At 38.3% G+C, this 16,235-nt stretch overlaps 1 protein-coding gene across 13 annotated transcripts in view; it reads right to left on the bottom strand.

The window, feature by feature from the left end:
• dnmt3bb.1 (DNA (cytosine-5-)-methyltransferase 3 beta, duplicate b.1) overlaps window positions 1–16,235 on the bottom strand; it is a 333,238-nt gene that overhangs the window by 91,864 nt on the left and 225,139 nt on the right. For 12 of the 13 annotated variants that reach the window (XM_069883973.1, XM_069883974.1, XM_069883976.1 and 9 more), the window contains 2 exons: window positions 10,428–10,539; window positions 6,780–6,880 (listed from right to left, as the gene is read on the bottom strand). In XM_069883973.1, coding sequence (XP_069740074.1) covers window positions 6,780–6,880; window positions 10,428–10,539 — 213 coding nt within the window. Of the gene's footprint in view, window positions 1–6,779; window positions 6,881–10,427; window positions 10,540–11,259; window positions 11,362–16,235 lie in introns of those variants that run through there. The other variant, XM_069883980.1, reaches the window with a different exon arrangement.

Below are 16,235 nucleotides of genomic sequence, written 5' to 3'. Positions count from 1 at the left end.
GAAACAAGTACTTTGCTTCACAAGTGAGGAGGTCTAAGCTGGTGCATAGTTTGTGTGAGTTTCTAGAGGTTGTAGCATCCTCTGAAGCCATTGCCTAAAAGGGATGCTTGAAATCCATTTGGGAGGGAGTTAGAATGATCACGGTAATGAATTGTGATCAGGATATTCACGAAAAAATTTCACATATTCCTGATATTAAATCAAAGCTGTGGACGATGATAACAACTGGGGATATCAGATGTTGAATTCATTTTGGAGATAGTTGGAAGTATCACCTGCCACCACTTCTATTGGTACAACTACCTTTGCTGAGCCACCTTTGGTTCTTCACCTCTCCCTGGTATTGTGTGTTCTCTATTCCAAAGAGAGAAAGATAGTCAAAAGAGAGAGTATTGATAATATATTTGCAAATGCAGAAGGGATGAACACAGAGCAGTTCATTTTGATCAAGATAAAGTGTCACAAATTTGGATAAATTTTTTTTTTTTTTTTTAATTTTTTTATTTTTCACACCATAAATCACATTAGCCATGATATACACTATTTCTTTTTCACACATATACAGTGACTTTTTCTCCCCCCCCCTTTCCTCCCAAACCACCCCCCCACCCGCCCCCTCTCATCCATTTTAGGTATACAATCTAGGTTGCATTAAGCCAGTCAGACAATGTTGTCATTCAACAAAATTACACCAGAAATTCTACTGAGTCCATTCTTTTCTTTCCTTCTCCTTCCATCAACTTAGGTAATGTTTGTCCCGGGTAGGTTTTCGCTATTGTATTTAATGTAAGGCTCCTATACTTGTTCGAATATTTCAATATTATTTCTTAACCAATATGTTATTTTTTCTAATGGAATACATTTATTCATTTAAATTTGGTAGTTTCTTCCTTTTAATTTGGTTATGTATTCCATTAATATTTAAAGACATATAGTTCAGCGTAGCCCTTTTATATTTTGTTTATCTTCTCTTTCCGTTTTTCCATCATTACCTTTCCTCCTTTTCCATTTCTGTTTTCTTATTTTCAACTCTTTATAAGACAACATTCCTACAACATCTAACATTTTCCTTATTCTCCTATTTCTATCTTATTTATCCCCAATCTCCCCTTCACCTCCTGAGTTGTCCTTTATCCCTTGTCGGACAACCACATCTCCCCTCTCCATTTGGATTTGCGAATCCACTCGCAAGCGTCAACTGATTTTGCAGTGACCGCTATTTCCCCCCACCCCGCCTCCCCCAGAAAAGATTTCACTTTTCATATGTCACAAAGGTCACTCTTTTAATTCCCTCCTTATTCTCTCTATTCCATTACCTTCCCTTATTAATTCTTGTCTATACTATCTATATTTTCCTCTAAGTACAGATACATTCATGTATGCTCATTGTCTCTATTCACTCTTATACCTCTTTACCCGCATACATATCAATCGTGATCATTTTTACTCTCATTACCCGTCTTCATCCCTCAGTCTATTTTTGTCTTTACCCACATACATATCAATCGTGATCATTTTAACTCTCATTACCCGTCTTCCTCCCTCAGTCTATTTTTGTAATTGTTCTGCAAATTTTCGTGCTTCTTCTGGATCCGAGAATAGTCTGTTTTGTTGTCCTGGAATAAATATTTTCAATACCGCTGGCTGCTTTAGTATAAATTTATACCCTTTCTTCCATAAAATCGCCTTTGCTGTATTGAACTCTTTTCTCTTCTTTAGGAGTTCAAAACTTATATCTGGATAAATGAAGATTTTTTGCCCTTTATACTCCAGTGGTTTGTTGCCCTCTCTTACTTTTTCCATTGTCTTCTCCAGTACCTTTTCTCTTGTAGTATATCTTAGGAATTTTACTACAATAGATCTTGGTTTTTGTTGTGGTTGTGGTTTAGAGGCCAATACTCTATGTGCCCTTTCTATTTCCAATTCTTGCTGTAGTTCTGGACATCCTAGGGTCTTAGGGATCCACTCTTTTATAAACTCCCTCATATTCTTGCCTTCTTCATCTTCCTTAAGGCCCACTATCTTTATGTTATTTCTTCTGTTATGGTTTTCCATTGTATCTATTTTTTGAGCTAGTAGTTCTTGTGTCTCTTTAGTTTTTTTATTAGATTTCTCCAATTTCTTTTTTAAGTCTTCTACCTCCATTTCTGCTGCTACTGCCCGCTCTTCCATCTTGTCCATTTTTTTTCCCATTTCTGTTAAGGTCATCTCCATTTTATTTATTTTCTCTTCTGTGTTGTTTATTCTTTTTCTTAAATCCTTAAATTCCTGTGTTTGCCATTCTTTAAATGACTCCATGTATCCTTTAATAAGAGCAAGTATATCCTTTACCTTGCCTATCTTTTTTTCTTCTATTTCACCATACTCTTCCTCTTCTTCTTCCTCTGGGTTGACCATCTGTTGTTTCTTTGCTGCCCTTTCCTCCTCTTCTTTCTTGTTTCTATTGTCTTCTGTGGTCTCTTCTTGCTGCAGGTGTTCTGCAGCTGTCGTTGCCGGCTGTGGAGATCGACTCCCCAGCTGGTCCCCCCTCCCGTCGGTGTGTTTTTTTTCATTCGCATCGCGCATGCGCGAAGTATCGCGCATGCGCGGTTGCGCACTTTTACTCGGCTCTGCGAGCCATTTTTGTAGTCCATTATTTACCGACCTGAGGGAGCGGGTTTCTCTCTCCGCAGCGGGCCTCTTCGGACAGGTAAGGCCTTCACCTTTTTCCTCCTTTGTCTTCTCTTCCTCTCTTCTTGCCGTTGCTTTCGACTTTTCTTTTTTTGTCGCCATCTTCTTTCCACCTTTATACTCACTTTTCTGTAACTTTTATTTCTGTGCCTTTGTGTTTTCTCTTGTTTTTCCCGACTTTTCTGGAGAGGGCTGGAGTTCACCGTCCGGCCACTACTCCATCGCGTGACTCCTCCACAAATTTGGATAAATGATGTGAATTAATTGCATGTGGTGGATAAATAGAGAGAAAAGGTTCACCCGAAATTGTTGTGGGCATCACTGTGAGTGCTGTGCTTGAGAAGGTGAAGTGAGACATGAGCATATCAGGATCTGAGTGGGTTATACTCACCTTTTCTCCCCTACATTAACTATTAAGACATTGAAAACAATAATTATCACTGAATCATGAGCAATGACCAAACATGACCTAGTTGTTTTACTGGCAGACTCCTTCCTTCCATCAGTTGGCAAAGAGAATCTTCCTGCTGCAAGCCTGAGCAACACATTCAGCATAGATTCCACAAAAACAAGTCTGGGCTCCACTCTGCTAATTCCTTCTGTTTTGCTCCCAACTCCAAGTTCCACCAAATTGCATGTCTGGCATTCCTTTACAAACTGAGTTTGAAATTGGTGCACGGAGGTTGATATCACTCCGCATTGTTCAGATTCATCAGTAAAACAGAAAATCACACTGTAATCCAGTGGGTAAGGTCAAAAAATACAGACATCACTGCTACCCTTACTTCCAGTTTTCCTGCACACAGCCAAATCAACAATATCTCTCTCTCCCACCTACGTCCTAGAATTCAGATAACATTTCTCAGGATATTTTATTGACCTTGCAAAAATATTTTACTTATTGTACTTCCAGTGACAATAAGTATAAGGGAACGTTTGAGTTTATTTACGTTTCCTACCCTACACAAGAAACTGAAATCTTATTGAATGTCTATGCAAGGACAAGAGCTATTCTTCTCTCACCCACAACAATTTGAAAGGGTTGGACACTTTGAAACTTTAACACTCCAAAAGATTCTTCTTTTGAAGTAACTTTAGCTGAGTATTTCTCATTCTAATTAGTTGACCATTCTGGGAAGTCAGCACAAGGTTTACAGCACACTGTAATTGCAGAGTTTTTATCTGCATTTTCTTACCTCAAAATCTTAAGTTATACAAACTGGATGGACAATATTTTTGTTGGTAATCTTGTAACAGAAACAATTGGATCAATTTTTTTTTTGTTGCTCAGTAGTAAATAAGTAAACTATATAATTTGTTCATGTATATTCCCAAGTGAAATTTAAATCTTCCTTTAAGTACAGGACAACACAGAAAGTTTAAAAATTGTTAACCCATAAGGCATTTCTACCTCAGAACTTCTTGTACTTCCTATTTATCAAGTAGATAAGGAAAAAAAAGAGATTAAATGAATATCTGAAATGCATAGACAAATCTCAGTTCCTACCTTGCCACAAACATTTATAAAACTAGTCCCAAGAAGGTATATTCCTGAGGTCCTAAAATTTAGTAATATGGTATTTATTTGATGAGACATTTACAATATATTATCACAGTGGTGCAGCCCAAAGGGAACCCATGGGTTTAATCTGGTACTGTGTTGAGTTGGCCCAGTCTCCCTGTGACTGCATGAGTTTCACCTAGGGGCCACAGTTTTCTCTTACATCCCAAAAATGTGTGGATTTTCAGATTAATTGACCACTGTAAATGTCCCTACTTTGTAGTTGTGTGATATAATCTGGGGAGAATTTAATGGGAATGTGGAAAGAATATAAATTGGGATTATTCTAGGATTAATGTAAGTGAGTGGTTGATGGTCAGCATGGATTTCGTAGGCTGAGGAGCCTGTTTCCATGCTGAATCTATGACTCCATGACTCGAGCTCGGAAAAATGCTACTGCTGACCTTACTAATCTCCAGTGTTAATTGTTAGTATTGCAAACACAAGGCAACATTAATATTGACCCAAAGATCTTAAAAATGCCTCAAATATTTAAATTCTTCCTTAACTAAAACTGCACCATTTAGTGTTAGACTTGAACCTTATGAGAACATTCTGGCATTCCACAAGAAAATTCCGTATCTTTTTATCAGAGTGAAGTTTCCAGTTTTAACCAAATCTACCTCTAAGCTTGATTCTATAGTTTGACCAAAGTGATTTTCTCCTATGGCAATGGCAACCCATTAATAAAACTGCATTGAACTTAGTGGATAAAGCCTCTTCCTCAATGTATTTTCCCTCATCAGTCTATTTTCAAATTCAAATAACAAGTTATAAACATTGCTAAACAATATCTTACTATTTTATATTGACATTATTATCTACTTTTATTTCATCATTCAATGATCAATAATAGACAGGTATACTCCATCTGCACCTTGTTATGCCTCAGCTCTGATCAAATATATTTTTCTTGGATCTCTTTTCTATGTAAATCATTTCATTTCAGTGTTAGGCCTTACCCTTTCCTCATTTTCTATCACTCCTGAAAGTTACATACTCAAATGTATACAATCACCAATCTGTCTCAACTACAGTTACATTTCTGTTAATATGTATCGATTTTCTGATTCAAACAGCACCCAACGAATATCTGGATCCAACCCAGTTCTGGTCCCAAGATTGAATTCATTTGGTGGTTTGAAACTGCTACGAGCCCAGAGGACCCCAAAACCCAGCAGCAATAGATATTCATCAAGACAAGTAGTCACTTAAACAAAAGTTACTTTTAATTATCTTTAAACGTGAAAACAGAATCACACTTTAACTTGACTAACCTAACTTAACCCCCTTCTAATTACAAGCGTACGTGTGTGTAAGGTGTGTATAAGTTCAGAAAAGTTCTTTGGTTCACAGTCCAATCTCACTTCTCATTCCTCCAAGTTCACTGCGGTTGCAGACAATTCTTAGACTGTGCACAGAATTTAACAGTTATAAAGTTCACCAGGCTTTGATGCTTGAAAGGTAAATGGTTACCGCTCAGGAAGGTTCTTGTCGATTTTCAGAGAGAGATTTGTTGTTCCAGGACATCTACGACTCAATCCTTTTTAATTAGCCATTCCAGTGTCTTGCTGATTAAACTTGCCCCCTTCAGGGTTCTCCAGATGTTAATCTCTTTGTTTCAGGTCACCACAGAGGGCCTTTTTGTTTCTCTTATTCCAAGTGAAACATTAGACAGCCAGTCCTCTCCTCTTGCATGAACCACAAGGGCTTTGACTAGCTGAACAAAGCACTTACAAGCCCGTCTTCCAAATGGGGCTTTCCACAAACTTGCCAGCTTGTCCTGTTCTGGTCCCAGCTGCTTCTACTGGCTGTAACACTGTAGAAGTTATGTGTGTGTGTGTGTGTGTGTGTGTGTGTGTGTGTGTGTGTGTGTGTGTGTGTGTGTGTGTGTGTGTGTGTGTGTGTGTGTGTGTGTGTGTGTCTCTCTCTCTCTCTCTTCGAGAGAAAGCCTGTTTGACTCTTTCTGCTTGAAAAACCACATGACTCTCTTAGAACAACTCCAAACTGCGGCTCCAACAAGATCTTTCATCTGTTGCCTTTTTATAAACAACAATCCATTAGTGAAGTCTCTTGGGCACTCTCCAAAGCTCTTGCAAAGAATGCTGGCCCAGACATGTCTAGCATGGGGCAGAGCTCCAGTATTTTAAATAAGATCTGTTTTAAAGTGTTTGTATGTGACCTACTCTAACAAACCTTTCCCAATTTATCTCCCAAAAACATATCTATATACTCTATCACAATATGCAGACTTTCAATAGCGCTCAGGTGAGCATGTCAGAGAACAATATAAGAACGTGCAACAATTTCCAAGTCATTATTTGGGAAATTTAATTAATAATGCTGTTATATACACTCAGCACTTTTTTCCATGTTTAAGAATGAGTAATTCTCCACTTCTTAATATTTCAGTGAATCACTTTAGGATTAAACTGATAAATTAGGAAATAAATTGTCACATGTATTTTGCTTTGCTTGTTATGATTTTGTAAAATACTGTTGTCATTGCTGGAAATATATGATAGGTGTACAGTCTAAGAAATCTCACCTCTTCACATCCTCCTTGGCATCTCAATTTACCCTTCGGCCTCCCATCCGTGCGTTTCCTTCTTAATTTGCTTTCACTGGATATAATCTCCATGTCAGAATCTATGGGAGAGAAGACAATCCACTTTAAACAAAAATGAATTAACACTTGAGTGATCCCTCTGAGATTCAGTGCATTGTGTGCCTAGAAATTAAATGATAGCACTAATGCCCCTCAATCTTTTTGGTACTTGTTTTGTAATATGAATGTGTAGTATTACTGAGGTAGTAAGAAACTCCCCAAGATGGACTTGAAAATTAATATATTGACCTGAAGCAACTCAAAAGTAGCCGAGCTTCATGAAAATCTCAGTATATACTGAATTTCCTTTGAAGTCACCAAACAAATTATTGAAAAGGATTCATTCGCTTCAAGAGTTGTTTTTCCACACTTAATAAACATGATAGGTTTCAAATCAGGAATGACAGAGAAAACCCAAAGCTAATTTTCCTCCTACACAAAATTATAACTTTGCTGCTACTGAACACCAACATAAGGGAATCCAAAATGTGTACATTATTGAGCCAAAAATCAGAATGAGAATTGTGATTTTTGTCTACACAATTTTGCTGAATTTCTAAGGCAATGGTCTGCTTGCTAGTCCTTTCTGGTAATGGACATATTAAATTATCTAACACATCCTTTGCTGGAAAAGAGGCTTCAAGTTAATTAAAGCACTCACCAACAATTGCTCCTCTCTCTAGCCTCACTACACATCCATTAATTACAGTCTTACTCATGAATAACAGACTTCAACAACTTCTTTTCAGCCCACCACATTGCATAGAATATCAAACAACCAGCAAGAAAAACTCTACTGATTATTCGTTATTCCCAGGATGTGTTTTATAAATTCTGTTTTGCCTTTATTGTGAAATTGTCCAGCCTTCTACACATAAAATGTGTCAATAAACAACGACATATTTTTTTGAAGTCAGTAATACTACAAAATTACTATTGATCAAAGTCCCTACCTTTAAAAGTGCACAAGCATTCTAACAGCACTGGAGATGCACTTATATTTACATACTACAGGTACACAATCCTTTATCCAGAACCCTTCAGGGACAGTGTGTCCCAAATTTCAGATTTTTCCAGATTTCAGAAAGCCAGATTTAAACCCACCCGAATTGTGCTGCCGTATCCACCCCCACCCCCTACCAGTCACGCTGCTGTCTCCCCCCCACCTCGCCCGTCCGACTTGCACTGCCGGTCTCCCCCACTCGCCCGCCCGACTCGCACCTGCCCAACTCACGCTGCCGGTCTCTTGCCCGCCTGACTAGCTACCGGTCTCTCACCCGCCTGACTTGTGCTGCTGGTCTCCCCCCCCTCGCCCGGCCAACTTGCGTTGGGTCTCGCCCCCTCGCCCGCCTGACTCGCGCTGCCAGTCTCTTCCCACTTGCTGGATTTTGGAGCTTTCCGGATTTTAGATGTCCAGATAAATGATTGTGTACTAACTTCATCAAAGGCAAACAATTAATTTCACTGTATTTAACATGTAAATATAGAAACAATTATTTAATGCAGCATACAAGAAAGTTATGCAAATTTACTTATTGATTAAAATCTTTCGTTCCTGGTATCATTCAAGTATCATATTTTCACTCAAACAAAGCACATACACATACAATGTGCACACGCATATATCTTAAACTATGTAAAAATTTTCTCGTAGAGCATGCACATGCATATACCGCGCAGGTGTAGTATTCTAAATTCCAACTCATAAAAGCAAAGTTCATTTACTGGACACAGGGGACCATCCCACAATTTAGAACCCATTCAACTTCCCCCAGAGATGCCAATTCCCATGATATAGATGATATCCTCCTGCAGGGTCCATCTGAGACCGTTGTCTCAGATGGACTTGATATGTTAATCTCCTCCCTCAAGGGATGGATTTTGGGCAGTTAGCATTGATAAGCTGCAGTGCCAGAATATCTGGTTTCTCAGAATACTAAGGCACTCAGGCTAAAGAGTTAATCCCAAGACTGCAAGATCAAAATTTTGAATTTTGCCATTTTGTATGTACCCAATACCAACATCTGTAAAATGTTAGCATGTTCCATTACTCCCTATTACTATCCCACGTTCGCTATAAATTGTGTGTATAATTTATTGCTAGTGTGACTTTCCCACGCCCGCAATAAATTGTACACCTTGTTTATTGCTGGTGCGACTTTCCCATGCCCACTATAAATTTTACACATTTTTTATTGCCAGTGCAATTTTCCTACGCCTGCTATAAATTGGGTGCATTGTTTATTGCCTGTGTGACTTTCCCATGCCCATTATAAATTGTGTGCGTTGTTTTACTGCCGCTACTACTTTCCCATGCCCGCTATAAATTGTGTGTGCTGTTTATTGCCAGTGCGACTTTCCCACGCCTGCTATAAATTGTGCGTGTTGTTTCAACATTAAAAAAAATTATTTTATAGCGTGCACATGCATATAATGCACAGTGGGTTACACGCGCGTTATAGGCATAAAAATACAGTACTCTTTCTAAGGATCTAATAATATTTCCAAGAATGGAGAGCAAATCGATTACAGTATTCCAATTCTGGTCTGATGAATATCTTGTACTAATTTAAATGCAATCTTTTGATTTTATTATCAATTCCCCATGCAAATCAGCCAAATCCTGATTTTTTTTTCTGCGTTGCCCCTTGTATTTGTATTCTGGCAGTAAAAATCAAGTCCTTTATTTATTTCTGCACTGAGGTTGTAACAGTACAATTTGAAACTCGTTTTCTATCATTGCCCATTCTAAGATCATAACATATTACGCCATCACCTTTTGATACCTCATCGATTGCCATCTACTGCAGTGACAATTTCACTACAAACATGATAACAACGGTGGTATCTGAAAGATAATTTTGATCTTAAGATTCTTTGTCAAGAGTGGACCTTGAAATCAACCTATTATAAAATCATATACATTTATGATCAGAAGGAAACTATATTTATGCCAGACAAAAAAATTATCTAGTCTAATATCTCAAAATGAAGCTCTCAGCCCTTAACTGTATATTTGAGAACATCAAGTACTCATTCAGGTACTGTAAAATGTACTGAGGGCTTCTCAGGGAGTGGGTTTGAAGCACCTCTATCAGGGAACACTCGACTAGTCAATACTGAAAAGCCTGGAAAGGGTGTTTCCAGTTGTGGGAGAGTCTAGGATCAGAGGGTACAGCCTTAGGATTAAAGAACAAAGAGAAATTTCTTCAGCCAGAAATTTAAAAATTCAATGTGAACAAAAAAGAATTGTAAAAAATAAAACCTAAATGCAAAATAGAAGATGCAGAGTAAATCACAGATAGCCAAAACAGTACAAAAATCATAAAATTTCTTATACACAAGAACAAAAAGGAATAAAGTAAGCCAAACCAGAAAAGAAGTCTGTTTAATGAGAATAGTGTAAAAGTTTAAAAAAACAGCTGTTAAATTTGAAGTTTTCAGGAGTGCTTTGAAAAGCGATAGCCAACACTATGGATTTGAATAAATCTTATGCAAAAGATACAACTCTTTATTAATCTCAGGAATATTACTGCAGGAAATCTGCTAATAGTGCGATATAAAATTATCCATTCTTCCTATTCTTACCTGCAGTACTGTCAGTTCCACTTTGAATTGGATTTGGGCTTGGGCTTTGGGAACTGGATGTTGTTGCTTGCTCCCATTGGTCCAATTGGTGAGCTTCACCATTCATGGCAGGCTAGACATATAAAATTCAAACAGATACAGTCAAGGTAAAAATAAAATATATATAATCACTGTTATTGCATTGTAGTTTAGTAGAATTTATTTAGCACAAGGGATCACTTGAGAAAAAAAAAGTAGAGCTAGGAGGACAAGTGACTCAACTATGATACCCATCAACCATCCTAAACATTTATTTCCTCCATAATCTTCTCAATATAGTTGAAATGTGTATCAACTAAAAAAAGGCAAGTAGTTACTTGGCCTTGGCCACTCTGGCAGCACTTTCCTCTAACGTTAGATTCAAAATGATTTAAATACATTTCAGTAGCAGTCTGCTACCAATCTACAGACACCAAAATGATGCCTCTTCCAGTAGGACAGTACAGTTAGTGTAGCAGGGTAGCACGGTTAGTGTAGCAGTTGTAACGTTGCTACAGCGCCCACAATCGGAACCAGGGTTGGAATCCCCCAGTCTGTAAGGAGTTTGTACGTTCTCCACGTATCTATGGGTTTCCTCCTACTGTTCAAAAATGTACCGGGGGTGGTAGGTCAATTGGGACTAATTGGGCAGCATGAAATAATAGCCTGTTACCATGCTGTATGTCTAAATTTTTTAAATATATAAAGAAAACTGAGCTCATATTCTGCAAATGCCATAGCATGATATGAACAGTCTTAGCTTAGAACTAGAATTAACATCAGTGATTGGTCTTGAAGCATGAATTTGAGATACCTTCAATGAATGCCTGAAGGTGTCTCTTGTAGCTTGGCAATCAGAACTGGATGCGGTATTCAAGAGTAAAAACAGAAAATGGTGGAAAATAAAAGTTGGACAGCATCTACGAAGGTAAAATGATACATCTGTAGAAGTTGTGGGATGACGGTGACATTCTAAATTTGTTGCCCGTGAATTTATAGATGGAGTTCTTGATATTCTTTATCGATTACAATTTGGCATTTAACATCATCATCCCCTCAAAATTGATCAGCAAACTCCAAGACCTGGAACTCAACACCCCCACGGTTGTAATTGGATCCTTGATTTCCTCACCTCCAGACCACAATCAATGAGGATTGGTAAGAAATCTCCATAATCACCATCAGTACTGGAGCACCTCAGGGCTGCGTTCTTAGCCCCTGCTCTACTCACTTTACAGCTATGGTTGTGTGGTTTGGTACGACATACAAATTTGCTGACAATGCCCCAGGATTGTGTTATATTAAAAAGGGATGATGAGTCAGCAAACAGGAAAGAGTGATTGAAAACTTGGCTGAATGGTGCACCAACAACAACCTCTCACTCAATGTCATCAAAATCAAGGAGCTGATTGTTGACTTCAGGAAGGGAAAGTTAGAGGGGCACAGATCAGAGATGGAGAGGGTGAGCAAATTTACATTCCTGGGAGTCACTATCTCGGAGGATCTTTCCTGGACCCAACACATTAATGGAATAGTGAATAAGTCACGTCAGCACCTCTACTTCCCCAGGAGTTTGCAGAGGTTTGGTATGACATCAGAAACCCTGACAAATTCCTACAGAGGTGTGGTGGAAGGTGTGCTGACCAGCTGCATCACGTTCTTGTATGGGGTCACCAATACCCCTGAGAGCAAAGTCTTGCAAAAGGTAGTGGACATAGCCAGAAAATCACAGGGTAAACTCTCCCTCCCTTAGAGATCATCTATAAAGAATACTGTCATTGGAGAGCAGCAGAAATCATCAAGGATCCACACCACCCAGCACATCCTCTATAGTCGTTGTTACAATCAGGAAAGAGGTATAATTGTCACAAGACTCGCACCATCAGGTTCAGGAATTGCTCCTACCCCTCCATCATCAGACTTCTCAGCAATAAACTCAATCAGGGACTCATTTAAGTTCTCCTGCTTTTGCACTTAATTATTTTTTTCCCTCTTTATATTGCACAGTCAGTTTGTTTACATTTCTTTATTTGTTTACATGTGTTACTTATTTTTTGCACTACCAATAAGTGGTAATTCTGCCTCACCCACAGGTAAAAGAACCTCAGGGTTGTATGTGATGTCAAATGTGTACTCTGACAATGAATCAGATATCTGAATCTGAAATCTGGAGTTGGTGTGGTATTTGGAGTACAGAAGGGGACTGACTAAGCAGCCTCTCAGGGCCTTGGTGTAGAGAATGATCATGGAGGAGGTTCTTTCACCAATCCTACTGATAGCTAGTCACCTGCAAGACAGAAAGATATGGATCCAGTTGCAGAGGGCTATCCTGAGGCCAGGTCACAAGAGTTTGGGGATGGGATCGTTTGGCACTATTGTGTTGAAGGCCCTGCTGCAGTCAATGAATAGTAATCTGAGATATGTGTCCTTGGTGTACAGATGTTACAGGACAAAAGTATAGGGAAATGATGTCGGCTATGGACCTATTGCAGTGCTAGGTGAAGTGGTTCATGGCTGGCTAGAAGGCTGAAGTTCTCTTGAACTTCAACAACGTGGAAGTCAGAGCCACCGGATGTCAAAGCAATTAACAGCACAGAAATAGTCCTGTGCTACTAAAGTATACATTATTCTTTTCTTTATGTGAGCCGCTATTTTAAGATCACTCTTTCCACTGTGTGGGTAGTTGTGAAATGTTAAGGGCAACTTTCAAAGTTTTGATTAATAAAAGATCCCAATGTATGTCCATTAAGAGAAGCTGATTTTCAGATTTAACCAAAGATTAGGCCTATACCTGCAATGTAAATTGGTAGCAGCGTACAGCAGTTTCTACAAGAATGCTGAAGGAATGGGCGATAAAAACTAAGTGCAAGCTGCTCAGATTTATAGGAGAAAAAAGTTCAGAAATCGTAGTCTGTGACGGATAAAATATCAAAATGGGCAGAACAATGAAAAAATTAATTTATTATAAAAAATAAGTATGAAACATTAAACATGGAGATACGAAAGCAGATGGCAAGTATTCTTCATGAAGGTGTTCAAATAGCTAAGAAATACAGGAATGTTCATGAGTATTGCTCAAACTGCCCAGTCAATGCATATATTTAACTTTAGTGTGGTTAATCATTGAGTATGGATAATTTTCTAACATGCAAAATGTTGCCTTCTCAATAACTTTCCTTAGTGTTAGGGAATTGGTACGTTTGCCTTGTATTTGCACAACTGAAGACAATTTATTGTATCACTTTATTGTTCTGAAATTTACTCATCCAAAGGAATATTTTTGGTTCAGCAAACTGTCAAAGCAAATTAGTAACAAATGATAAGATTGATCCATTGCTAATTCAATTCTCTCACTAGAGAATTAAAATTATAGGAATATCACCAAAACCTGTCCGACCTTAATTTCAGCAGACTTCAAAGATGTGTAATTTCATTAAGAGCTGCTTGATATCTCTGATGTAAAAATGTATTATTCTGCTGCTTGGAGAAATTGTATGATTGATACCAATAGGCACATCAAGAAACAAATTCATTGAGGGAAAAAAAATGGTTTTGTTTGAACTGTGTTGGACCTGAAAAGATATGTTTTTTTAAAGTGACAGAAATCTGTAAGAAAAGTTTAAATTATAGAAACACGACCTTTTTTTTAAAAATTGGAAGTATTTTCATTTTTCTCACAGTTCTTTTATAGTATTAAGAAGTTGAATATTCTCTTGCATCCAATGTGATAACATAATATTAGTGTCTGGCATATGGTTCTATTATTTCATCAGGTTCAATAGCAAAATTAAAGAGCTCTTGGTTTCAGGAATGTCATTTACTAATTGAGACAGATGGTTAAAGCCTGTTTCATATCCAGATAAAAGCACTAGAAACGTAAACTTAAAAATATGCTAACAATTATTTAGTCAGGGATTTCTTAAACTTTTTGTTTGTGTGCCAACCTCCATTTTGCTCATACTTTGATGACGAGCTCAAGGCAGAAACATTGGTTATGGATCTTTATCTTTGCGATGAAAAAATACACTGATTGACGTGCTGAGTTCCTCCAGCATTGTGTTTTTCTTTAATTTTCCTAATTTTTAATACCCTCGCGCTTTTGCTGGCCACGTCACTATTTACTGACCATCCTTAGCTGTATTCAGAAAACTGAACGGCTTGTTAAACCTTCTGAGGACTGTTGTGAGTCAACAGTGTTGAAACAGGAGTAGCAGTTAAATCAAAATGGTTAAGGAGGTAGGTTCCCATCCATAAAACTGAAAATGTTTTGGATTAATCAAAGGGCTGTAACCCCAACCAGTTCTGATGATGAACCAGTGATGTATTTCGATGATGGTCTACAACTTGGAAAGGAACATGCATATGGTGATGCTCATGTGCACCTACTTCCTTGTTCTTCCTGCAGTAGTTATCATGGATTTGAGAAATGATGTTCAAGTAGCATGGATATGCATCTACAGTGAATTTTATGCATGGCACACAATTCAGTAATTTCTTAAATCAGCAATTAAGAGGCTATTTAGTGTGTTGACATGGCACCAATAACACAGTTTTGTTGTCCTGGATGATGTTACCAAACTTGAGAGTTGTCAGGAGATGAATCACTCACCAAAGGATAGCCACCATCTGATCTACTCTTGTAGCCACAGTATTTGTGTGGTTGGTCAAGTTGAATTTCTGGTCTCTGGTGAATACCAGTGGTGGGTTGGCAATGGCATTGAATGTTACGGGTAAGTGATAGCCTCTCTATTGCGAAGTTGGCTGTCGCCTGGCAATTTTGTGTATGGTATATTATCAGCCCGTGTTTGAAAGCTGTACTGTTTTATTGCATGCAAGCATGAAAAACTTGATTTGTTGAAGATATGCCAGTGGAAAGAAGCGCATCATAAATGGGGATGAAGGCTCAGCGAAGTTGGCCTAATTCAGCATTTCAAAACCACATCCCCACCTTGCAATGAGAAGTCTTTGTTACGTGCCAAAGAATGAGGGTGGGGTGGGGTCAGGAGCGTGGAAAACCACTTAAAAGTCAAACATAAATGTCTTTTTCTTGTGCTTATACTCACACATCAAAAATGAAACCCCCTATTTTAGATGAACATTTGAAACTCTGAATGAAATTGTGCATAACGAAGATTTATTCCTACTACTTCTAATGAAATGAATACTTGTATTTCCTGGCAGGAGACAAGAATCTTGTCACAGGTGCTATTTGTGGTATATCTCAGGGCAGTCCAAGTTTTCTGTACACTTTGTGGCTCCAGTTTGAAGGGAGGTTTTTGCCTCTCTGTGATACAATGTCTGAGAAGAGCTTTCTTTGCAGGGTCAATTAATAATGTCATAATGATTTTCTTGCAAAGCATTTTGATTGCTATCATTGTTTGCAAAGCAGATTATCCCAAAAGTTCATTGGTGCCTGTCATTACAAACATGCCTGTATGCATCCTCTAACTGGTGCTAGAGCCTGGATCAGGCATACTGATGTGGAGTTTCATACTTTTTTTTGTCCAACAGGGTGTTGTTAGGAGGAGAATTCCATTGGCGTTAGCTGCCCCTATTTCCTTGTTTCCAGAGGAAGACATCTTTTATTGACCCCCACAGAAACAGTCCATCACCATTTAGGACACAGACTTTTGAGATTGGGAACTAGGTGGTTCTACACTGATACAGACGATCAAGGACATTTCATGGGGTGTTGCTGAGGTACCAGATTAACTCATTTTTCATGGTAAAACCCAACCCCCTTCTGGTTTTGCAGGTCCAGAGATTTATCATCACCTTGTTCATTGACCT

The sequence above is a fragment of the Narcine bancroftii genome, chromosome 6 (assembly GCF_036971445.1).
Source record: "Narcine bancroftii isolate sNarBan1 chromosome 6, sNarBan1.hap1, whole genome shotgun sequence".
Classification (NCBI taxonomy): domain Eukaryota; kingdom Metazoa; phylum Chordata; class Chondrichthyes; order Torpediniformes; family Narcinidae; genus Narcine; species Narcine bancroftii.
Note: the sequence above shows the minus strand (reverse complement) of the source record. Positions and strands in the feature narration are given on the sequence as shown.